The sequence below is a fragment of the Equus quagga genome, chromosome 14 (genome assembly GCF_021613505.1).
Source record: "Equus quagga isolate Etosha38 chromosome 14, UCLA_HA_Equagga_1.0, whole genome shotgun sequence".
Classification (NCBI taxonomy): Eukaryota; Metazoa; Chordata; class Mammalia; order Perissodactyla; family Equidae; genus Equus; species Equus quagga.
The window spans coordinates 94,127,682-94,150,449 of NC_060280.1; the positions used below are offsets into that span (position 1 = coordinate 94,127,682).

The 22,768-nt window shown below is 62.4% G+C and overlaps 1 protein-coding gene across 4 annotated transcripts; it reads right to left on the reverse strand.

Moving 5' to 3' along the window:
- Nucleotides 1-1,326: 1,326 nt before the first annotated feature.
- TNFAIP8L1 (TNF alpha induced protein 8 like 1) lies at nt 1,327-12,313 on the reverse strand. 4 transcript variants are annotated; one of them, XM_046684512.1, is made up of 2 exons: nt 12,182-12,313; nt 1,327-3,546 (listed from the first exon to the last, which is right to left on the reverse strand). In XM_046684512.1, the coding sequence occupies exon 2, from the start codon at nt 3,539-3,541 to the stop codon at nt 2,981-2,983; it is 561 nt and encodes a 186-aa protein (XP_046540468.1). In that variant the 5' UTR covers nt 3,542-3,546; nt 12,182-12,313; the 3' UTR covers nt 1,327-2,980. The 4 variants fall into 4 exon arrangements, with proteins under 4 accessions (XP_046540468.1, XP_046540470.1, XP_046540469.1 ...); XM_046684514.1 differs by lacking the exon at nt 12,182-12,313 and adding an exon at nt 10,997-11,043; XM_046684513.1 differs by lacking the exon at nt 12,182-12,313 and adding an exon at nt 7,590-7,986.
- Between the last annotated feature and the right edge of the window lie 10,455 nt (nt 12,314-22,768).

A 22,768-nucleotide genomic window follows, 5' to 3' on the forward strand; every position in this document is an offset into this window, starting at 1 on the left:
CCGCCCCCATGTCCCTTACCCCTTGGAAGCAGCTGAGCGGCATCACGCCGGGCAGGATTTTTCTGGAACTCCTGAGCCCACGGGGGCTGGGCTGGGCCACGGCCACCGCAGTCCCACGGGCGGGCCTGACGGAGGGCGAGGGCTCCAGGGTCGACCGCTTCTGCGCCCCGGGAGTGGCCTCGCAATGTTTCTGAAGCCGCATTGCAACACAGTGACTTAGAAAAAAAAAAAAAACCACTCTCAGGCAAAGAAAAATAAATGGATGGAACCCGAAAGTTCCCAGCCACTCAGAGGGGCCCTGGGAGTCTGACCCCCGGCTTGACCCCCAGCCTGACCTCTGACCGCGTCTTTGCACCTGCAAACAATGGGAAAGAGACCTTTGCCGGGCCCCGGTGCTGTGGGGCGGGGGGTCGTCCTCGGAGTGCCGTGTTGGAGGATGGAGGCCTCTCTGTCCCCCTGTGACCCCACCTGGCAGGGGAGAAGCGGCCGGGGGCGTCGGGGTTCCTTCCACCCGTAGGAAGCAGAGCAAGGCCCCCACCCCGTCCACACGCGCAGCGGCTGCCCGTGTAGAGCGGTGTCAGGCCAGGCGCGTGAGCAGGAGGGAGGACCGTCTAGGAACAGGGGGACCCGGCCCTGGGGCATGGGGGGCACAGCATCAGCCACCTTAACTGCGAGCACACGTGGCCTGTGCCACCTTGTGGGAGGAGGAGTGAAGGGCGCGCGGCCACAGGAGGGTCACTCGACCAAGAACAGCCCAGCCTCGAGGGCTGGGAGTATGGGGACCTGTGGGGGTCGTGGGGACAACGCCGAGGGCCAGGAGCCTCTCCCACTCCCGACTTGGAGGTTCAGCGGACCCAGCGCGTCTCAACAGGGGCCAGGAGATGGTTAGGATGGCCCGGGGCCCCCACAGCCCCAGGCGGTGGGACACGGCCCACACTCAGCCCGGATCACCACTTCCCAACCCCAGGCGTCGTCAGGGATGCAGAGCGAGTGGGTGCGGTGCGCTGGGACACGGGGGGGCATCTCGGGACATACAAGCTTTCCCCTGTTCCCCTGCGTGCCACGTGCATGCGTCCTTACGTAGCTTTCAAATAATGTCGAGAGCTAAGCCGCCCCGGCCCCAGGATCTTTGCACATGATGAGGAGCTGAACGGAATGCTCGTGGGGGCCTGCTGCCATCCTGGCGGAGCGGAGACCAAACCTGTCACCGAAGCCACGGGCATGTGACGTTCCACACAACCTCAATTTCAATGGCAAAACCCTGGGAGGGTGCAAGGAAACCGTCAGACTGTGCCAAGCGAGTGAACTGCCACGTCCACAGGAAGCAAATGGGAGATGCGCCTTTATTTAAAGGGTTCTGTCATGCTCTTTGGTTTTTTAAGATTCAATCTCAAATTTGTGAAAAGAGCCAAGCCAGGCCGGACAGCACAGTGGGGACCAGGTCCAGAGACCACACGCGTGGACAGAGTCAGTCAGCAGAGCCGAGGGCAAAGTGTGGCATCTGGGGCTTCCCGGTCATCAAGACGCACGTCCCTGCTTGAGTTTGCAGAGCCGTCTCGACGACTGGAGACGAGAGGGGACACTCGCCCAGAAGGGAGGCCGAGGAGGGACAGCCGGCCCCCACGCAACAGCCTTTGGCTATTTCAGGGAAGCAGAAACCAAACCACAGCCAGGCCGCCCTGAATCTGGGGTCGGGATCTCCCAGCCGGCGCAGCAGGCCAGGGAGAGGCAAAAGGGAGCGGTGGGGACTGCGGCAAAGCAGGGACAGGGCAGCTCTGTGCGGCTCCCGGGCGGGCAGTGCAAGCACCAGCCAGTTTTCGAGAGAAACTCCAATTCTAGATGGGGAGCCGCAACTGCCTCGGTTTTCAGGTTGGCAGCTGACCCCAAACGTCTTGGACACCCGATGGGATGGAGCAAAGCCAGCTTCTCGCCTAATAAGGCCTACGGCAGGCCTCCTGTTAGTGACCTTTGCCCTCGGCAGACCTAGCTGTGCAAAACAGTCAGGGACGCCGCTGCCCCTCCACCCGGGGTGCCCGGGACAACCATCCTGACCCCAATGTGGCCAGACCTGCAGCGACCTTTAACCTTCTCCAACCCATGTCCCCTTCTGACAAACACAAGTCACGCATGTGGAGGGTTGGTCCACTCCATGTGGGAGTCAGGGTGGCAATCTGGACCCAATGGAGGCGTCCTCGCCAATGGGCCCCCCGTAGCCCGCAGCCCGGCTGCCTGTGCTTGTTCCCGGGGCCACCGGACAGGGCACCCCAGACGGGGCGGCCGGAACCGCCAAAGCGGGTGCACTTCCAGTTCCCGAGGCTGAAGTCGGAGATCAAGGGGTGGTGGGCCGGTTCCCGCCGGGGGTCGCTGACCTTCCTGGGCATCCATCCGACTCCTGCCTCCATCTCTGTGCGCCCTTCTCGTTTGTGTCCGGGCACAAATGTCCCCTTTTTATAAGGACACCAGTCCCCCGGGATCGGGGCCCACCCTGCTCCACAATGACCTCGCTCAGCAAACAACCTCGGCAGTGACGCTATTTCCAAGCCAGGTCCCACGGGAGGCGCTGTGTCAGGAATTCAACCGAGGGGTCTGTGGGGGTGCCGCTCGGCCCTGACGCCCCCGCTCCTCCAAGTCCCCAGGACACCGCCCAAAGGACGAAAAAGCTGGGACCCCGTGAGGGGGCAGCCCCGATTTCAGAGCCATCGGTGGTCTGAGGGTGTAGACGCGTCCCCCACCGCCTGTCGCGGCTCAGACGGCCGCCTCGAGGTGCGCAAGAGGTCCCCACGCCAAGTCCGTCTCCCCATCGAGAGGGGGCAGGAGGGGAGGCACGTGGTCCTTCACGCGGCTGCGGGGAGCGGTCTGTCACCCTCTGAGCGGGCACGGGGCGCCGGCCGCGGGGGGTCTGGCCTGGGACAGAGTGGGTGGACTGGGACAAAAGGACCAAAAAGACAAGCGCGCACCCCATCCTCCCCGCCGGGGGCGCTCAGAGGCTGCCCTCGTCCAGCATCCTGGAGAGGCCCTCGCAGAGCCGGCGCCGGTGCGAGCGGTAGGGCTCGGCCGGCCCGTAGAGCGCGGCCAGGAAGTCGCCGTCGGCCAGGTGGCCGAAGACGTGGCTGATGCGGCCGTGGGACTTGGCGGTGAGGTGGCGGCCGGCCGCCTGGTGCAGCAGATCCCGGCACTCGAGCAGCCCGGCGGCCAGCACGCGCCGGTCGAAGGTGAAGTCCACCTGGTGGAAGCTGACGGCCGTCATGGCCAGGCGACGCGCCCGCTGGCGGAAGCCGCGCAGCAGGGCCAGCTCGTCGGCGCCCAGCTGGCCCCCGCGGAGCAGCACGGCCAGCTTCAGGGCCACCTTGACCAGGTTCTTGACCAGCTTCTGCGCCTCCTTGCGGCTGCGCGTGAACTCCTTGGCGGCGCGGTACAGCTCGTCCAGCACCTCGCTGCTCGCGTCGTCCAGGAACGCGACCGCCACCGCCCGCGAGGCCACCTTGCCCAGCAGCTTCTTCTGCGCCTGCAGGGCCAGGCTCTTGGTGCTGAAGGCGTCCATCGGGCCTGCGGGAGGGAAGACACACGCCCGTCAGGCCCCGCCGCCACCGCTGGTGGCTCCCGCCGCGTCCCCCGTCCGTGTCCTGGGCACACGCCCTCTGGGCCGCGCGGATCCGGCCACCTCCCTCACCAACTCGGTGTCTCAGGGCAGCCCGGAGGCTCTGGGCGCCGGGAAGGTCACACCGTGCCCGGGGCACACAGCTCCCGTGAAGCACCTACTGTGTGCCCGGGTGGGGCGGAGCGGAGGGAGGCGCGGTGAGGGCCGCCATCGGGGAGGCGACAGAGCCACAGCGGGGCGCCCCCACAGGGTGAGGAGGCCCCTGGAGGGAGGGATGGGGAGAACATGGGGGAGCGCACCCCAGGCTAAAAGAGCCGCCTGCTCTGAGGCCCCCTCTCTGAGCAGCTGTGGGAGCACAGAGCGCGAAAACCGCATCGGGGAAGCTCGTGACAAAACAGCATCCACGCTGAAGAGATGAGGACACGAGGGACCCAAAGAGGCCTAAGGGAATTTGTTTCTTAAAAAAAAAGAGAAGGCTAAGTCAAAGGAATTAATGTATAATGGTGGAATCTGGGCAGGCCTTCAGAGGCCTGGCCCTCTGTCTGTTCCTCACGTCCACCCCCTTTCATCCTTCCTGCATGGTGGTCTCCAGATCTCCCAGGCTCTAGGGCCTCCCCATTTGGGCCCCTGCCTCTTCCCTTGTAAACTCTTGCACATCCCTCAAAACCCTAGACCCCAAGCCCCTGCCTCTTCCCTGGTGAACTCCTACACACCCCCTAAAGCCCCAGCCCCTAAGCCCCTGCCTCTTCCCCTTGCATATTCATCCCTCGCTCAGCCTGGGTACCACCTTCTCCAGGAAGCCACCCCTGAACAGCCAGACTGACAGCGAGGCCCCTCAGCCCCCACCCTGGCCCAGGCCCTGGTCAGAGTCCAGCCCCACCCCCGCCCGGCTGGGCCAGGAATGCCACGCGGGCGCTCACTCGCCCCGGAGCCCCCACAAAGCCTGTCTCTGTATGAGCCCAGACTCCACCCTCGGCCACCCTCTCGCCTGTCCTCGGAGGTCAGGGCGGCCACAAGGGTAACTGGACCAGCCTTCCCTGCCCCCCACACCAGTCACGGACCCCGGGGCTCCGTGGCCGGGGCCAGACCAGGACTGCTGTGGACTCAGCCCCGCGTGGCCGGCCCTGAGCTGGCGGCAGGTGCCCGTTGCGTCCCTTCCCCTGGTATTGGGCCGGCTGCCTGTTTTGAGTAAGAAATTACACAGGCTCAGAGAGGCTGAGCCACTTCCCCAAGGCCACACAGCAGCACAGTGACTGCCTGCCCCTGCCGCCTCTGCAGACCTCGCTCCCTCCGCCTTCCCCCCCTGACGCCTCCCCAGCACCCCGAGTCTTGGGGGGCCAGGAGCTGCCCCCGCGACAAAACCAGCCCCATACTTAGGGCCTGCTGCCGGCTCTGACCGCCTGGTCGAACGACATAATGCCCCATGCCTCAGTTTCCCCATCTGTAAAATGGGGAAGATCAGCTCTAACCAGATCCTGGGGAAGAAGTTTGTGGCCAACCCCAGGGCCCCCCGGGCTGCGAGCAGGGTTGGGCTGGTTCCCGGATGCCCTCCCACCAGTTTCTCTAGAACATTCTATTCTATTTCCTCTACCTGGACTCCCCTGCCCCCCATTACTCATCCCGTCAACTCCTGCTCATCCTTCAAGTTGTCACCTCCTCCTGGAAGCCTTCCCAGATGCCCCAGCTGGGCTCCCACGGCACCCTGGGCCTCTTCTATCGCCACCCTGAGCACCCCGGTTTCCGTGTCCCCGTCCCTGGCCCAGCGGCGCTGGCAGGGGCTGGGTCCCCCTGTTCACCCCATGTCTCCAGGGGGAGCCCAGGGCCTGGTACACAGCAGGCGCCCCGTAAGTGTTTGTTGAATGCCTGCGGGAAAGGATGTCTGCAAACCTCGGAATCAAGAGGGGCCTCGAGGCCCTGGGTCCAGTCTCCCCTGTTTACAGGGGGACAAACCGAGGCTCAGGGAGGAAAAGGCCTTCTCCTGAGTCCGGCGACGAGGCCCAGGCGCCTGGACCCCAAGGGCCTGTCTCGGTTGCTGTGTGACCCCAGGCAGGGCTCTGCCCCTCTCTGGGCCTTGGCATTCCCACCTGCGAGTCCTGAGGTTGGGCCTGTTGGTCCAGGAGGGGCACTGGGCCTGGGCCCCCCGCGGCGCCGCCCTCCCCACCCCACTCCTAGCCCCTCCAGCCCCCCGCTGCCTGGCGACACCTGGGTCCGTCCCCGTCCCCGTCCCATTGTTCTGCCAGAAACGCCCCATCCGAGTGGCCAGCCAGGGGGATGACAGCTGTCCCAGGGGAGCGGCCTGAGGACCAGAATAAACCCGGGCCTTCCTTCCTGCGGCCACGCTCCCCGGGCCCGAGGGCGGGCGGCCAGGAGGGGCCTGGGGACCAGATGGCCAGTGTCCTGGGTCCGTGCCCACCGAGTGCCAGAACAGCCCACTCTCGTCACAAGCCACAAAGTCCCCCTAAAGTTTCGGAGGCTCAGCGGGAACACTCATTCAGTCGCTCGATGAACGCTTAGGGAGCGCCAACTGTGTCCCAGGCACTGGGGACACAGCAGTAACCCTGCCCTCCAGGGATCCCAGCCTTCGAGACCTCAGGCCACCTTGTTAACCCGCGTGTCCCCGTTTCCCTGAAGTGGAATCCACAGACGCTGTCGTCTGCCTCCACCTGCCAGTTTAAAAATAAAATTCACAAGGCCGGGCCCTGGCGGCCTGGTGCTTAAGCTCAGTGCCCTCCGCCTCAGGGGCCCGGGTTCGGTTCCTGTTAGCGGCCATGCTGTGCTGGCGGCCCACGTACTAAAAAACAGAGGATGATCAGCACAATGTTAGCTCAGGGCAAATCTTCCTCAGCAAAAAAAAATAAAAATAAAAAAATAAACTAAAAGTCTCAGATGGTGATAAAGCTCATAATCTGAGGGAGACTGAGCCGGAAGAGGGTTTAGAATGTTCCACGTTCCGTGTCTCCATCTGGGTCTGAACGAATGGAAAAGTCGAGCTCGGTGGTTTGTCCCTGGGGGCATCGCGGGAACGGGGACGCATTCTGCTCAAAGCAGAGCACCATCCGCCCTCCGTCCACCCAGGACTTGCATTTGGGGAATATTCACTGGAAATTAAAACCGGGCAGAACGCCCCCTCGTGGGTCTAGGTTTCTGGCGGGACGTAGGAAGTCGTGGGGGCCGAGGGGCGGCCCGGAGCGTGGTGGGATGCCTGGGGTCCCCGGTCCCTGCCCCCCCAGATGCCAGAACATCCTGTTATTGTCACAAGCGACAAGAAAGCCCTCCGGATTTCCCAAACAAGCCCCTAAGAGGCGGTGTCGCCCCTGCTGGAAGGAGGCGACGCCAGAAGCCAGTGAACACAGAAATAAACAGGATAATGGGGGGGCGGGGGTGACAGCCAGGGACAGCAGGTGACCTTGGCCGAGACGCTCAGGAAGTCCTCTCTGAGGTGGCGTCCCTCCAGCTGGGAGTGTAAGGACAAGCTCTGGGGGAACGTGAGCCAGGCAGAGGGAACGGCTAGTGCAAAGGCCCCGGGGCAGCTCTGTGTCTGAGCCTCCCCTGGGCAGCAAATGGCCCCGGCCCCCATGGACCTTGTTCTTCCCAGTCCCTCCAGGCCCCAAACTCAGGAGCCGGGGCCAACTTCTCGTGACATCGACAACCTCCCCTCCTTCCAGTCTCCCGCTCGCTCACTCACTCGGCTCCAGCCTCACCGTCTCCTTGCTCTCCCTGCAACCTGGTGGCCTCCGGGCCTTTGCACGTGCTGTGCCCGCTGCCAGGGGCGTGGGGGGATGGGGACGCAACAGGGCAGGACATCCCACCTCCCACGGTCCTCGCTGCCCCTCGGGGATCCCGTGACTGCCGCCTCCCATTCGACACGCACTCGAAAATTCCTAACCACCAGGTTTCCAGAAAAAACCCATGTCCCCATATACGACCACGCCTGGGTTTACCCTGTGTGCACACAGCTCACAGACGTGACAAACGACACAGGGCTTTTTACCGTAAGTTCCACACAGACGACTGAGTCCCACAGAACGTTCCAGGTGAGTTTTGTCAGATTCACGTCACGAGCCAACCCCTGTGGCCACTGACACTCGAGTGCGGTTCTGACACAGACGTCATTCGCTGTCCTCCTGTCTGTGAACGAGACCAACGCGGGACAAGGACAAGGAGAATGCCACTCGGGTTCATCAGCCACGTGGGCAGCTTCTTTCCCGAATTGGAGACGAGTTTTCGAAGAGCACGAGCCTATTTCCTCAAGGCGCCGGGGCCATTCACAAGGAAAGCGCCGCAGACACGCGCACTTTTAAGTTTACTTTTCATTCTGGACATTCCCCTAAGTGGCACCAGCGGCTAGCCAACTCCGGCCCCCGGCTTGTTTTTGTAAATAAAGTTTTATTGGCACACGGCCACACGCGTTCATTTACATGGAGCCTACGGCCGCTGCCAGAGAGACGGTGGGCTTGCCACGCCACAAATATTTGCTTTCTGGGACTGGCCGGTGGTGTAGTGGTTGAGTTCACATGCTCCACTTCGGCGGCCCGGGGTTTACCAGTTTGGATCCTGGTGCAGACATGGCACCACTCATCAAGCCATGCTGTGGTGGTGTCCCACATGCAAGATGGAGGAAGATGGGAACAGATGTTAGCTCAGGGCCAATCTTCCTCAGCAAAAAAAAAAAAAAAAAAAAAATTTACTCTCTGGGGCTTCATAGAAAACATATGCCAACCCCTGGGCTAGACAATCAATAGATCATAAATCAAAGCCCTGATTTGTGGTGTCCGCTAATTTCCGTGGTGTAGATTCTCCCGCTATGGCCCATTTGAAGCTTCCAACTTGCTGTCCGCGAACGCGGAGTTGGGAAGAAATGCTCGCCGTTTCCACCAAACAGATGCCCCGGGTGGGAAGAGCAGCAAGAGCAGAGGTCGCAGCAAAATGTCATAAAAGAATCCGAAAGTTATGATTTTGGATTATTACCTTTGCTTTTTCATAAGTTTTTATGGAAATATAATTCGCAGACCAGAAAATTCGCCCTTTGAAAGTGGACAATTGAATGCTGTTCATATATTCACAGAGCTGGGTAATGATCATTGCTAATTCCAGAACGTTCCATCACCCCAAAGAGAAATCCTGTCCCCATGAGCAGCCACACACACCCCCCTCCACCCACTGAGCTACTTTCTGTTTCTGCAGATTCATCTATTCTGGGATATTTCATATAAAAAGAAGCACAAGCTTTCTGTAGGGCCGGCCCGGTGCGCACATTCTGCTTCGGTGGCCTGGGGTTCGCAGGTTCGGATCCCGGGTGTGGACATGGCACCGCTTGGCACGCCATGCTGTGGTAGGCGTCCCACATAGAAAGCAGAGGAAGACGGACACGAATGTGAGCTCAGGGCCAGTCTTCCTCAGCAAAAAAAAAGAAGAGGATTGGCAGCAGATGTTAGCTCAGGGCCAATCTCCCTCAAAAGAAAAAAAAAAGAACCACAAGCCTCCTGTGTCTGTTTCTCTCCCTGAGCGTCGTGGGTTCAGGTCCGTCCACGTGCGGCTCTGTCAGGGCCTCGCTCCTCTTCACGGCCGTGTCACAGTCCACACCTTTGTTTCCAATATCACTTATTCACTGTAAGATCACAGTCTGTCATTTTTAATAACAACAAAATTATTAAATGGCGACATTCCAGAAAATACAGCGAGTGGCTCCCGGGAGCCGGGCCGCGTCCGCATGAATTCTTCATGCCCCGCACAAAGGGCATCAATAATGCATGGGCCCCCCCACCCCGCCCCGTCTCTGCTCGCTCAGCGCTGGTGGCAGCGCCCAGGGTGGCCTCCAGGCCCCACCGGCCGTGACAAACGCCCCCCCAGGCCTTGTCCCCACACGACGCCCTCCGCCAACGGAGCCTCCAACTCGAGCCCTTTGTCCACCGGCGCTCAGACCATGTAGACGTGGCAAGAGGGAGGGGGCACCCGCGGGCCCGGCTCAGGGGGACACCAGTGGTTCTCAGACTGGGTTCCCCGGAGCCCCCGAGGGCCACCCCAAGGACGGGCAGGGTCTGGCCGCCTGTCGGGCTCCGGGGGGGCTGGGGGGCCCCACACACACGTCGGGAGACCCCGCGGACGAGACAGCCCCGCCTCCGACTGAGAGAAAGGGATGGAGGCTCCAGGGTCACCGGGCAGGAAGGGGACACAGCAGCTACAGGGGTCACGGCCCCATCCGCTGCTCACCTCCACGCCCTCTGTCCTGGTCCCCAGCTCCCGCCCTCACCCCACGGTCTGTCCTCGCCGCAGCCGCCACCAGAGGGCGCCCAAGAGCCCTGAGTCCTTCCTGCCCTCCTCCACCGGCAGCCCTCCAGGCTCCCCTCCCTGGGGCAGAAGCCAGTGCTTCCTGTGGCCCACAAGGCCCCGCACGACCTGCGCGGTCCCCTCCCTGCCCTCTTTCCTCCCTCCCTGCCCCTCGGCTCCAGCCTCCTCACTGCTCCTCCCACACGCCTGCCCCAGGGCCTTTGCACGGGCTGTGCCCTCTGCCTGGGATGCTCTTCCCCCCAGGTCTCCACATGACTGTCTCTTTCTCGTCACTCAGCCCTCGGCTGAATGTGAAATGTCGCCTCCTCAGGAGGGCCTCCCAGATCCCCCATCTCAACTACCTTCTTCATCCATCTGTCCCTCCACCACCAGCACGCAATCACCACTAAGCGTAAGGGTTTTTCTGGAGGAACGTGGCTCCCCCGATCCTGTGAGCCGAGGGAGGGAGGGCACCAGGTCGGCCCTGGCCACTGCCAGGTCCTGCACCAGGCGTGGCTCACAGTAGGTGCTCAAAAACTGTTTGTTGAATGAATAAATGACCTCCCAGCACCAGAGGGCCAGAGAGTCAGAGATCTCATCCAAGAGCCCCACTGGCCAGCCAGGGAAACTGAGGCCTGGAGGACAGGGCCTTAGCGGACCCCAAGGACCCAGTGAGGGGTGCCTCGGGGCAAGCTCGGGTGGCTGGGATCCCAGGGGAGGTGCGCAGACCGCGTCTCCAGGCCCCCCCCACCCCAACTCTGTCCCACGCCTGGGGCTGACCCGGGCCAGCGGGAGTCACTGTCCAGCGTCTGCGGCTGGGCGGGACGTTCCCATGACAACAGCTGGAGTTCTGTCCCCAGGCACCCTCCCCCGGCCCCAGTGGACAGACAGGGACACTGAGGCCCCTGAACCCTTCACATCGAATCGCCAAGCAACCCAAAGGCCCCTCGGCGGCTGGGGCCTCAGATAAGGGGACAGCTGACTGACCCAAGGCCACACAGCGGGAGGGGACCCCGTGGGGCCTCGAATCTGCACCTGCCTGCCTAGTCTCTTCGATTGGGCCCCCCCTGTGCCCCTGCAGAGCAGGGTCGGAGCCCCCCACACTCGCCCCCAGGGGGTCTGGACGCTCACCCGCCACCAGCGTCCCAGGCCGCCTGGCCAGCCAGTGAGAACAGCGCAGCCCAGGTGTTTGGTGGCTGGCGACAGCTCTTTGTTCTGGTTTCCATAGGTACAGCGTCCCTGCCCGCCTCCTCCGCCCCTCCCAGCCGCCCAGCCCTTGCCTCCTTGTTCCCTCGGCCCGGCCCACGAAGCAATATGTTATGTTTTAAAATTGGCGCCTGTGGACCTGGCTGGGCATAGAGGGAACAGCCCGTGCAAAGGCCCTGAGGCAGGACTGTGCCTGGCGGGTTGGAGGAATGTGGAGGCCCGTGTGGCTGCAGCAGAGCGAGTGAGGGGGAGGGAAGGGGGAGGGGGGCAGGGAGGGGACAGGTGAGTCCCACACGCCTGCCTTTGATCCTGGAAGCAGCCCCAGGGAGTTACGTCCCTGCCCATTTTACACACAGGAAACCGAGGCTTCGAGAATCGAATGCCTTGTTCGAGGTCCCATGGTGAACAGGAACCCACGTTTGTCCCATTCCAAGGTCTGAAGTCCCCAACCACTGGGCTGAACGGCCTTCACCCCACCGGGGGGCAGGGTGGGGGGCGCCCAGGGCGTTCACCACCCCCCCCCCAGCTGGGCTGAGGTAGGACCAGAAGTAACCCGGAGGCTGTTCACAGCTGGGGCCACCCCTCCTCCAGGACGGCCTCCCGGGAGCGGGGGTGGCGATGCCCGCGGATCTGGGTCAGGTCACCCGCCAATCACCCCGGCGCCCACCGGCCCAGTTCGCACCTGGCCAAACTGAGGCCAGGCCTTCGGGCCCCTGGGGAGCGCCCGGGTGGCCATCCTGGGTGGCCCTGGCTCTCCCGGCCGCCTGGCCCGGCCAGATGCCTCCCTCAGGCCCACCCCCGCGCCTCTGCCAGGGCCGCGCGCCACCTGGAACGCCCTCCCGACCCTGGAATCCGGCCCTGGCACCTGGCACCCTGAAGCGCGAAGGGGGCAGAGTCCATCAGAGTCCCCCAGGGACGGGGGGCTGGTCCCGAGCACAGCCCCACGCCACCCACTCTGCCTCCCCCTACGCCACCCGGCAAGAGGGCGACAGGGAGACGGAGGGAGAGGGAAACTGAGGCAGGAGCACAGACAGACTGGGGGTGCAGGGCCACGGGGGCGGGAGAGGCAGACCGAGGGCGGCTGGGGGGCGCCGGGCCCCGCTCGCTCACCTGCTCTCGGGCCGGCCGTCGGTCGGGCCGTCGGGGTTCTGTCCGGCAGCCTCCAGGGGCCGTAGCGACGGCCGGGGACTCGCGCCGCCGACTGGGACCGGGCGGGGCGGGGCGGAGCTCGGCCACGCCCACCATGACCACGCCCACCGCGTGGCCCCGCCCCTGCGGACAGGACCAGCCGGAGGGGGCGGGCCGAGGGCGTGCGCCCAGCCAATGGCAGGGGGAGCGGCGTACGAAGGAACCAATGGGAGCAGCCACCCCGCAGGAGGGGCGGGGCCAAGAGGCTGGGGGATTCCTCCGGAATCGCCGAGGGGCCGGATGCGGGGGGCGCGGGGGATGCGGCCGGCTGGGGGCCCCTTGCAAAGAAGGGACCGGAAGGAGACCGACCTAGAGGCGAAAACAGAGAGAACCAGAGAGAAGGGAGAAGGAGACAGAGCCAGAAAGGAACAGACCAACCGGGTGGCTCTGGCCAGGCCCCTCCTCCCTGGGGACTCAGTTTACCCAGCTGGGTAATCGGGATTTGGGCAAAAGCATGTATCTTAAAGTGCAACCCCGGGGAACGCTCGCCATCAGAATCCCCCGGAAGCCCCTTAAAAAAATGCCCATTCTTGACCCCCCCCCCCCCGCCAAGGTGGGCCGAATCTGAATTATTTGAAGATAAATCTTTCGGGGTCGCAGGTAAATTGGGGGGTGGGGCGTGAGGCAGCCGCTCGGTGGAGACCCCGCCGCGGGCCTCGCGGATGCAGCCTCGGTTCCGTGGGAATGGGGCCGCCTGGCCGCCCGCGGGCGGGGCGCCGGGCCCAGCTGGGGCCGACCCGGGAGGATGCAGCTGCGCGGCCTGGGAACCGGCCCAGGAGAGCTCCCGGCTTCCCCGCTGCGCGCGCTTCCTCTGCAGCCGCAGCCCTGGATCCCAGTTGCCGCCAAGGCCAGGGAGGCCAGACAACAAGCTGTGTCGAGTGCCTGTCCTGCACCCACGCGGGGGACACGCAACCCTGGCATCGACAGCATGGGGCGAAAATAAATACAATGTCTCTTGATGCTGTTTTGGAGGGAGAGACTGAGGCCCAGAGAGGGCAAGCGACTGGCCTGAGGATGCACAGGCACAAGTGGCAGGGCCAGGTTTCAAACCCACCTCCTCGCACTCACCCTCCTGCGCTCTCCCCAGTCCCGGGGGTAACAATCCTCAGCACTGTTGACATTGGGGGCCTGCAATTCCTGCTGGGGGAGGGGCCTGCCCATGCAGCGTGGGGTGCCAGCAGCACCCCTGGCCCCCACCCACTCAATGCCAGCGGCCTCCCCCAGCAAGTAAAGTCATAACAGCCACAAATGTCTCCAGTCATTGCCATGTGTCCCCTGGGGGCATGATCGCCCCCGGCGGAGACCCGCTGTTCCAGACCCATCTCTTCGTGCCTCTGGGCCCAAATTATAGAGACTGTTTTTGGGATCGGGGTAGCTAATGGGGGTCACAGAGGCAGAGGGAGCTGTTTTTAACATCCCACCAAACCCCAGCGGATGGTTCCGGGGGGGTCCACGGAGGGCACGGGCGGAGTGTGACCCAGGTGGGTTCAAACTCAGCTTTGTCGCCCTCTGCCCGCGTGTGTTCATCCGTCTCGGAGCCTCAATTTTCTGAATCTGTGACATGGGGATTATCAAACCCACAGATCCACATACCAGACAAGGAGGAAACAGTGCCAGGAGGATGGGGAGAAATGAGAACCTTCGCTCGTCGCCGGTGGGAATGGAAAACAGGGCAGCGGCTGTTAAAGTTTGGGGGTTCCTCAAAAAGCTGAACACGGAGTTACCACCGGCCCGGCAATTCCACTCCCAGGCGTGTACACGGCCAAAGGGGTTGCAAGCAGGGACCCAAAGGGCTATTCGCACAACGATGTTGACAGCAGCGCGATTCCCGATCGCCGAAAGGTCGCCGAAAGGTGGAAACGACTCGTGTGTCCATCTTCGGATGCCGGATAAACACAATGCGGTCCATCCAGACAATGGAACCTTCTTCCACAATGAAAGGAAGGAAGTTCTGATTCACGCCACGTGGATGAACCTTGAAAACGTAAGATGCCAGACACAGAGGGACACACACGGTGTGGTCCACTCACAGGAGGTCCCAGAGGAGCCACATCCACAGAGACAGAAAGTGGATGAGGGGCCAGGGGCTGGGGGAGGGGTGGGAGTCAGTGTTTCCTGGGGACAGAGCTGCAGTTTGGGGAGATGGAAAGTTCTGGAGACGGATGGAGGGGATGGTGGCACAACCGTGTGGATGTGCTTCATGCCGCTGAGCTGTGGCCGAAAATGGTCACGATGGTAAATTTCCTTATATATTTACCACGATTTTTAAAAAATGAATGATGTAATATACCAAAGCCCCTGAACTGATGCTTTATGGGCCAGCGGTATGGCACGTGGAATCTATCCCAATAAAGAGACTTAAAAAAAAAAAAAAAAAATAGTGCCCAGCAGCACAGCCGGGTCAGAACCGCGACAATGTTACCGCGAATATTTATTGATCAGCCCTTTTAACGCGCCCGTCGCGGTCAGCACGTGACCGGAATTCGTTCAGCCAAACCCCACGCGTGGCAACCGGCGACGGGGAGGAGGAGGAGGCCGGGGCTCGGAGGAAGCCGGCGGCCCGTCCCAGGCCCCCCAGCCAGGTCGGGGCCGAAGTGGGATTCGAACCTGAGAGGGTCTGAGCCGGGAGTGACGTGCACCAGCTCCCCCCGGGTGGCCCCGACAGCTTTGGGGTCCCCCCCACGCCGGGCAGGGGACTGAGCCCTGCAGAGAATGGCCCAGGGGTCCTATCCGGGGTCCGGAGCTCCGCTCAGAGCTGGGGCTCAGCCCGGAGTCGGGGTTCGGCGCGGGGTCGGGCTTCAGCCCGGGTGGAGGCTCCGCCGGGGCGGGGGTGCTGGGTCCGGGGGCCCGGTGGTGGCGGCGGCGACTCCGCCCGTGTCCAGCAGGGGGCGCGCTCGGCCCACAGCCCGGGAACGGGTCGCGGCGCGGGGCGGCCCCTGCGTGCGGAGCAGGGTCCCCAGGTCCAAGTCACCCCAGACCCCAGACCCATGCAGCGCCCCCCGCACCCCGAGATCAGGCCTCGCACCCCGCCGGGCTGTGTGACCCGGAGCGAGCGATCCCCTTCTCTGGGCCTCTGCCTCGCGCCTGCGCAATGGGACCACCGTGCTGGGGAGTGGGGGATGGAGTTGGGGGATGGGGGGGGACACCTGTTCCCCAGGGACCCCCGGGAGCCCCTCCTCCCCCGCCTGGGGGCTTCCCCGCCGCCGGCGCGCTTTGGGGACCGTAGCGGTGGCCAGAACAACCCCCCCCCCCCCCCCCCCCCCCCCACCCCCGTGCTGAGATCCATCTGTCCCCAGGCCATCTGTCTGTCCCCGCAAGACCCCTCCCGAGGCCACTTCAGGAAGGGGGTGGGGGGGCGGGACCGGAGGAGGAGCCCCCACCGCGGGCCGGGCCGGGAGGTCCGTGGGAGTTTCCCAAGGATGCTGAGCTGGGGGAGGGGGAAGCTGGCTTGACCCCGGGCTCAGCCTGGGGTCAAGGTCACAGGGTCCGGGGCGACCCCGTCTGCCCCGCTAACGGGGGGGGGGGGGGGGGGGGGGGCGGAAGGAAAGTGGGGCGAGGAGGTCCTGACACAAGGTCAGCCTCCGCCTCGGTCGCCCCCATGGACCCCCAGCTCCCTCCCTGCAGCAGGGACAGAGCAGGAGTGTGGATGGGGGGATGGCCGCGGGTAGTGAGCCCCCCGTCACTCCTGGAAGGAGGAAACTTTACTCCTTGGAGCCTCAGTTGCTTCGTCTGGAAGATGGGGGCCGCCGAGCGCCAGATTCGGAGATCGCCTCCGCCCGAGGCCACAGGGCCGTGTCCGGGGGCTGCGATGGGGACAGGCCGGCAGCCGTGCGACCCCGCCTGGGCCCCTGACCCCGCCTGGGCACCCAGGGGGGCTTTCAGGGGGAGGCGACAGCTGAGCTGAGACTTGAAGAAAGAGCAGGAGTCATTCGTGGCTTTTTATTCGTGGCTTGCTGACCTTGGGCAAATCCTAGGTCCACTCTGAGCCTCTGTTTCCTCATCTGGAAATCAGACTCATGACACCCACCTCGCGGGGCGGTCACAAAGATCGGCTGAAGGACGCGGGAAGGTGCTGGACCCAGCACGAGCACCGGGCAGGAGGCCCCATGAGGGGTGTTTGGGGGGTTCTGTTCCCTACCTCCAGGCGCCCCCAGGCTACAGGAGGGAGGCATGAGGACGCTGGGAGAGGCTGAAGCGTTGATGGAGGAAGAGCACCGGGGGCGTGAGCAAGGGCGCAGAGGCTGGAAAGTTGTGGGGGCTGACCTACAAGAGTGTGTGTCCTCATCAGACCACAGGGACCCTCCGGCCATCCAAGGCTGGCTGTAGAAATCCAGACTTGATCTGGAGGGTAATAGGGAGCCATGGAGGGCATTAGAGTCAAGGAGAGATTAGGGTTTTGGAATCTCTCTCTAGCAGCCAGCATGGGGCAGACAGCGGTGGGCGGGACTGGACCTGGGAGGCAAGGGAGGAGGGGAGGAGGAAGGAGAGAGGGTGCCCTGGGGTGCCTGGCCCCCACTGCACCCCAGGGGGGTGGAGGCGAGGTTGTTGGGGACCCAGAGCAGAGTGGATGCCGGAAGAACCAGGGTGAGGGGACCTGGCTGAGTGGCCTTTCCTGGGGGGAGAGATTTGGGGGGGTAGTGGGGAGGGGTTATTGGCAAGATGCAGAAACCAGCTGCTCGGGGTCGTGGCCGGAGTGGAGGACAAGGTCAGTGGTGGGGACACAGTTGGTGCCGAGCCACCGTTTCGGCCATGACTTCCCCACCCACCTCCTAGCCCCAGGCTCAGAGCGGCCTCACCTTCCAGACCTGGGCCTCTGGGAGCCCCCAGTCTTGGGGGGAACAGAACTCTACCCAGACCCTCCCAGGAGAAGGAGGCCCCAGAGGTCAGGGAGCAGGGGAGAGAGTTTATCTGTGAGGGTTCTGGTCGGCTGCATGGAGGAGGGGGCATTGCAGTTGGGGTTTTGATGGTTGAATAGGAGCTTTCCAGGAGCCAATAGCATTTGGCAACAAGCAGGAGAGTGTTTCAGGAAGAGGGAACATCAGCGGCAAAGGCTTAGAGGTGGGAAAACGACAGGTTGCTTATAACGGCTGGGCGGACTCGAGCCAGGCGGGCGGGGGAGGGATGAGGAGGGGATTTGAGCTGAAGGATCCACAGAGACCGTGAAAGTCAGGACCCGAGACTCAGTCCCAAAGGAAAGGAAGCCGCAAGGAGTTCCAGTGGAAGGACAGCCGCACGATGAACCCACGATCATTTATTCATTCAACAAACCTTTCCTAGCTGGGTTCAAATTCCTGCTCTGCTGGTCTACTGTGTGACTCCAGACAAGTCCCTGGCCCTCTCTGAGCCTCAGCTTTGTCAGCTGTAAAACGAGCACTCTCTGACTCTCTGTCCCTCCTCTGCCTCGCTGCTTCCCCGACACCCTAGCCCGCAGCAGCTTCCTGCCGGACCGGAGGGTCCAGGCAATCCGGGTGGGCTTCCCGCAGGAGGGGGCTCGGGGCCGCGAGGCGACCGCGCGCGACAGGTGAGGTTCGCGCCTCTCGGGGTGCGGGGCGCGGGTGGGAAATCGATTTCCGCCGCTGTGTTCACACCCGCCGCCCAGCAGTCTGGGTGACTTCATCCGGGGCCTGAGCGAGGAGGGGGGCGCCGTGACCTCATCCCACCTCGGGGTGGGGGCGGGGGGCGCGAGGCGAACCGAGAGCGTGAAATAGGGTTCGGCGGCCGCGCCTCCACCCCGCAGCCCCCGCCAGAGGGCGCTCAGAGCCCCTGAGTCAGTCCTGCCTCCTCCGCCCCGCAGCCCTCCAGGCTCCCCCTCCCTGGGGGAGAAGCCGAGTCCTCCCCGCGGCCCCCCAGGCCCCGCACGACCTGCCCCGTCCCCTCCCCGCCCTCCCTCCTCCCTCTCTCCCCCTCCTCCCTCTGCTCCAGCCACACGGGCCTCCTCGCTGCTCCTCCCACACGCCTGCCCCAGGGCCTTTGCACGCGCCCAGCCCGCCCCTGGGATGCTGCTCCTGGAAGTCTGCATGGAGCGTCTTCTCATCCACTGAGGGCGAGGCCGGAGGAGAGGATGGAGTGGCTTCTGCTCCCTCCCCCCGTCCCCTCGCGGAGAAAGACCCCCATTCCCTCCTGTGGGTCGTGGTCATGAGAAGCCCTCCCCCTTCCCTGGGCCTCAGCGTCCCCATCCGTAAATCTGCTGGCCAGAAGGTTCTAGAACCCGGTCAGGGGGACCCTCCCTGACATTTGTCTGCCTCGTTCCCTGCTGTGTCCCCAGCACCTAGGACGGCCTGGCATACAGTAGGCGCTCAATCCATGTCCGCAGAGGGAATTCACGGATCTACGTCCGCCTCTCCTGGTGGTTGGCAGAAGGGCGGTTCTCCCCGGAAAGATGCCCCCGTCCGGGCCCCAGGACCTTGGCACCTGTCCCCTTCCGTGGCAAAGGGGACTTTGCACAACGGGCTGGAGTGGAGGGCCTTGAAGTGGGGACGTGATGGGGGCTCGATATCCGGGCGGAGGGAACAGCACGTGCAAAGGCGTTAAGTCTGGCGCCGCCGGAGAGAGGATGGGAGAGAACTGAGGCTCACGGGGTCCGAACACCCTAGGACCCGGCGGTTCCATTTTTAGTCACGGTCCCTCGAGAGGGATTTTGCCAGGGGCATGCGGAGGTGTGCGGAGCCTGGTCACAGCGAGGTTCCTGCAGCCCCAGTCGAGCCTCCTGATGATGCAGCCCCCGCCAATGTCTTGAGTGCAACCTCAGGACGAACCTCAAGCCAGAACCATCTGGATAAACCACTCTCGGATTTCTGATCCTTAGAAATTTTATGAGATAATTTTTTTTTTTTTTTTTGGTGAGGAAGATTGGCCCTGAGCTAACATCTGCTGCCAATCCTCCTCTTTTTGCTGAGGAAGACTGGCCCTGAGCTCACATCCGTGCCCATCTTCCTCTACTTTATATGTGGGATGCCTGCCACAGCATGGCCTGCCAAGCGGTGCCATGTCCGCACCTGGGATCCAAACCGGTGAACCCCGGGCCACCGAAGCGGAACGTGCACACTTAACCGCTGCACCACTGGGCCGGCCCCGGTTTGTTGTTTTAAACTGTTAAGTTTCAGGGTATTTTGTTCTTCAGCAGTGGATACCTACTATCCTAGATGAAAGAAATGAGGCCCAGAGAGGTTAAGTCACTTTGCCAAGGGCACAGAGCCTGCACGTGGCAGAGCTCAAATTCAAACCCAGGCAGTCAAAGATAAAATACTGAGAGAAAAAAAGCACGTTTCAGAATTCTACAGACACGGGAGTACATTAATGTCTGTTTTTAATGCACAAAATCCTCCTATTCGCTGTTCACGGACACACGCGTGTGAGAGTGTGCACGTATGTAAATGTACAAAAATGTGTGAGTGGACGCGGGGGTCCAAGGAGACTCCATCTTTTGTTCTAATATTTTGTTTGTTTCTCACAAGTGGAGAGAGACCTGAATTGACGTGATGGGCGAACCCCTCATCTGCAGCCCCCGTGGACAGCACGCAGGTGTTTGCTATATCCGTCTTCGCGCTGTTCTTTCTTTCCGACTCAAAATTAAAAACGAGTGATTACAACGAAGAGACAAAGTCGCGGAGCATTGAAATAGGTGGAGCAGAAGCCGTAGAACATTCCAGGCGGAGGTACCAGCGTCAGCAAAGACCTGGAGGCCGCGGTGAGTGTAGTCCTTCTGGGAAATCAGGAAACCTAGAGCGGTCATTCTAGACCTTGGGGGCACATTCGAATCGTGTCCCCAGCCCCCAAGTCCAGACCGACTAATTCAGAACCTCGTGGGGCGGGTGGGGGGGGTCCAGTGGAAGGCGGTGGCGGGAGTTAAAACCTCCGCAGGGGATCCTAATATGCACACAGGCTTGGGAAGCATTGGCTACACGGTCCAGTGCAGTAGCCACTCAAAACAGGCTTGCCGAGTGGTAAAGGAATTATTCGAGAAGACGAGTAGAGAAGGTGAGGGGCATGGGAGGGCCTCTGCCAGCCTGTAGTTTGGACTCGAGAACCGTTGGGGGGTCAAGATCCAGTCCTTTTAATTTTACTCAATGAATTGCCATCATCAGCCTAAGAGAATTCCAGGTGGCGACAGATGCTAGAAAGAAAAGGCAAGAAGATGACGGGACAGAAAGCGATCAGGTAGCTTTTTGAGCCAGGGTGGTCAGGGAGGGCTTCCCGGAGGAGGTGCCATTTGAGCTGAGACCTGAAGGGTGAGCCGGCCCTAGACAGGTGTGGGAAAGGTGTGCCAGGCAGAGGGAACAGCAAGGGCGACGGCTTCGAGGAGACGACAAACATATACACAGGCGTTTCCGGTGCAGGGGGACCCGGGCTGTGACAGGGAACCCCAGAGGCGGCCGCTGGCTCAGACGGGGGGTCAGGGAAGAGGCATCTGGGGTCCAGGTATGAATTTGCCTGATTCGGCCCTGTGGCTCCTCGGCTAAAACGCCGCCTGCCCCTCCTCCCGGGTCCCTGCGGGAAGCAGCACCTGAGCCGTGTTATTTTTCTCCAAGGGGAGCGAGCGCGATCGCCCCACATCCATCGCATTTTAAATTTAGCCCCGTGCACATGGAACTCGGTGCGGGAAAAACAAGAAGCTATAAAAATATAATTCCATTCTCCGGCACGGGCAGCGGAGGGAGCGGCCGGGGACAGGGGGATGCAGAGGACGGTGAAGACCGGGCTGCAAGGACAGGAGACTCCTGGGGTCCCAGACCCGGCCCCCCACCAAGCCTGTCCCCCCCCCATGGCCCAGTATCATTTTTGCTATATTTTCTCAGAAATAACATTGTATCATTTTTGCTATATTCTCTCTGTTAGAAATGAATGCCTGGCCCCACTCACCCACCGGCAGAGAATACCCAAGGATGGGATAAAGCAGGAGGCGGAGATCATCCAAGGGCCCTTCTAGAAGTGGGACTCATTGAGGATGGCACTCGATGCTCTCACCGTGGAATACTACGCAGCTGTTAAAAGTGATAGGGAGTTTTCATTTAGAATATTATCCTGTTACTGTTAAAAAAAATGCATGTATATAAGCATCCGTCATAATCCAGGAAAGGCCGTGCCTCAGGGCCTTTGCACGTGCCGTGCTTTCTGCCTGGAATGCTCTTCCTTCGTCTCTCTGCATAGCTCCCTCTCTCATCTCCTTCTGGCCTGTGTTCCAGTGTCACCTCCTCCGAGAAGCCCTCCGTGACCACTCTCTGTCTAAAATAGTCCCATCCCCCCCGACCCCCGACCCTACTTTGTTTTGTCCGCATCACGGCTCATCATTTGACCTTACACTTATCTTGCTGACCCTCCGTCTCCCCCGCTGGAATGTCAGCTGCACGAGGGTGAGGACTCCTGCCTGGTTTGTTCACTGCGGTGTTTCCATTGCCTGGCACACAGTCGGTGCTCAATAAATACAAGTTGAACACATGAATTTCTACACACAGACACCCAGATTCTTTGATTAATGTCTGCCCCGCCCCCCCAGCCAAATCCTGAATATTAGTGTCCCCACCGCAGACTCCGGGACGTCCGTAGTCTCGGAACCAAGTGGGCCTCTGGGTGAGAGTCCCAAAGCAAGCCGATCCCCGCCCCCACCGCCCCCTCCCTCCACCTCCTGGGAATACGGCCGTGTCTATAGCGTTTCCTGTGCTTCCCTCATGGTCTAAGCAGCTTCTCTGTGCTGGTTTGCGTAATTGTCACCCAGCGAGGTGGCCCTCTCCTTGTCCCCACACAGAAGAGGAAGCTGAACTGCCGAGGGTCACACAGCCAGCGGGGGCCGCTGGGACTGGAAGCCCAGGCCGCAGATGTTCGCAGCCCAGGTGCTGTGTGGCCTTGGGGAGGCCCCTTTCCCTCTCTGGTCCCCCCACCCGCACTCCCGGCCAGGCAGGGAGAAGGTGAGGCCACGGGAGACATTTCGATTCCGCCTCCCAGCGCTAAGTTGAGCACCTGGGGAGGCGGGGAGCAGATGGAGGGACCCCGAAATAGAGGGGGGCCCCACCCCGGCCCAGAGGAGAAGAGGAAGGTGGAGCTCAGAGATGGGCAGCGCTGGGGGAGGGCGCCCAGCACATCTGAGATTCCTGCAGACAGAGACTGAAATACAATGTCAGGGGAGAGGCAGAGAGACGGGAGCGGGTGGGGGGCCTGACGGAGGGAGGCCAGAGCCCCGCCAGCCTGTGACCAGCGACAGACGGGCACGTGGGTCCACAGCGGCCGGGGGGGGGGGGGGGGGGGGGGGGGGGGGGGGGGGGCGGGGCCGCGGGGGAGGGAGGTTGAGGAGGAGAGAGAGGCTGTGAGTGAGGCAGGCGGCCCACGGGAGGGGGACGGAGGGAGGGCGGCGCAGACCCAGAGAGACACGAGGGATCAGAGACCCCCGCGGACAAGGAGAGACAATCCCGGGATCAGGGAGACACCTGGGCAGCCGCAGAGACTCAGAGGGACCCGGGGACACGAATGTTTGAACTGCTGTTTTGTGTTCTTTCCGCCCAGGAGATCCCCTACAGA

Bases quoted from the DNA above. Each gene is read 5' to 3' on its own strand.
- TNFAIP8L1 (XM_046684511.1), bottom strand. From the start codon at position 5,827: ATGGGACGGGGACGGGGACGGACCCAGGTGTCGCCAGGCAGCGGGGGG. The intron at 3,547-5,682 runs GTGGGAATGCCA...TCCCTCCCGCAG, and splicing joins CCCAACCTCAGGACTCGCAG to GCCCGATGGACGCCTTCAGC.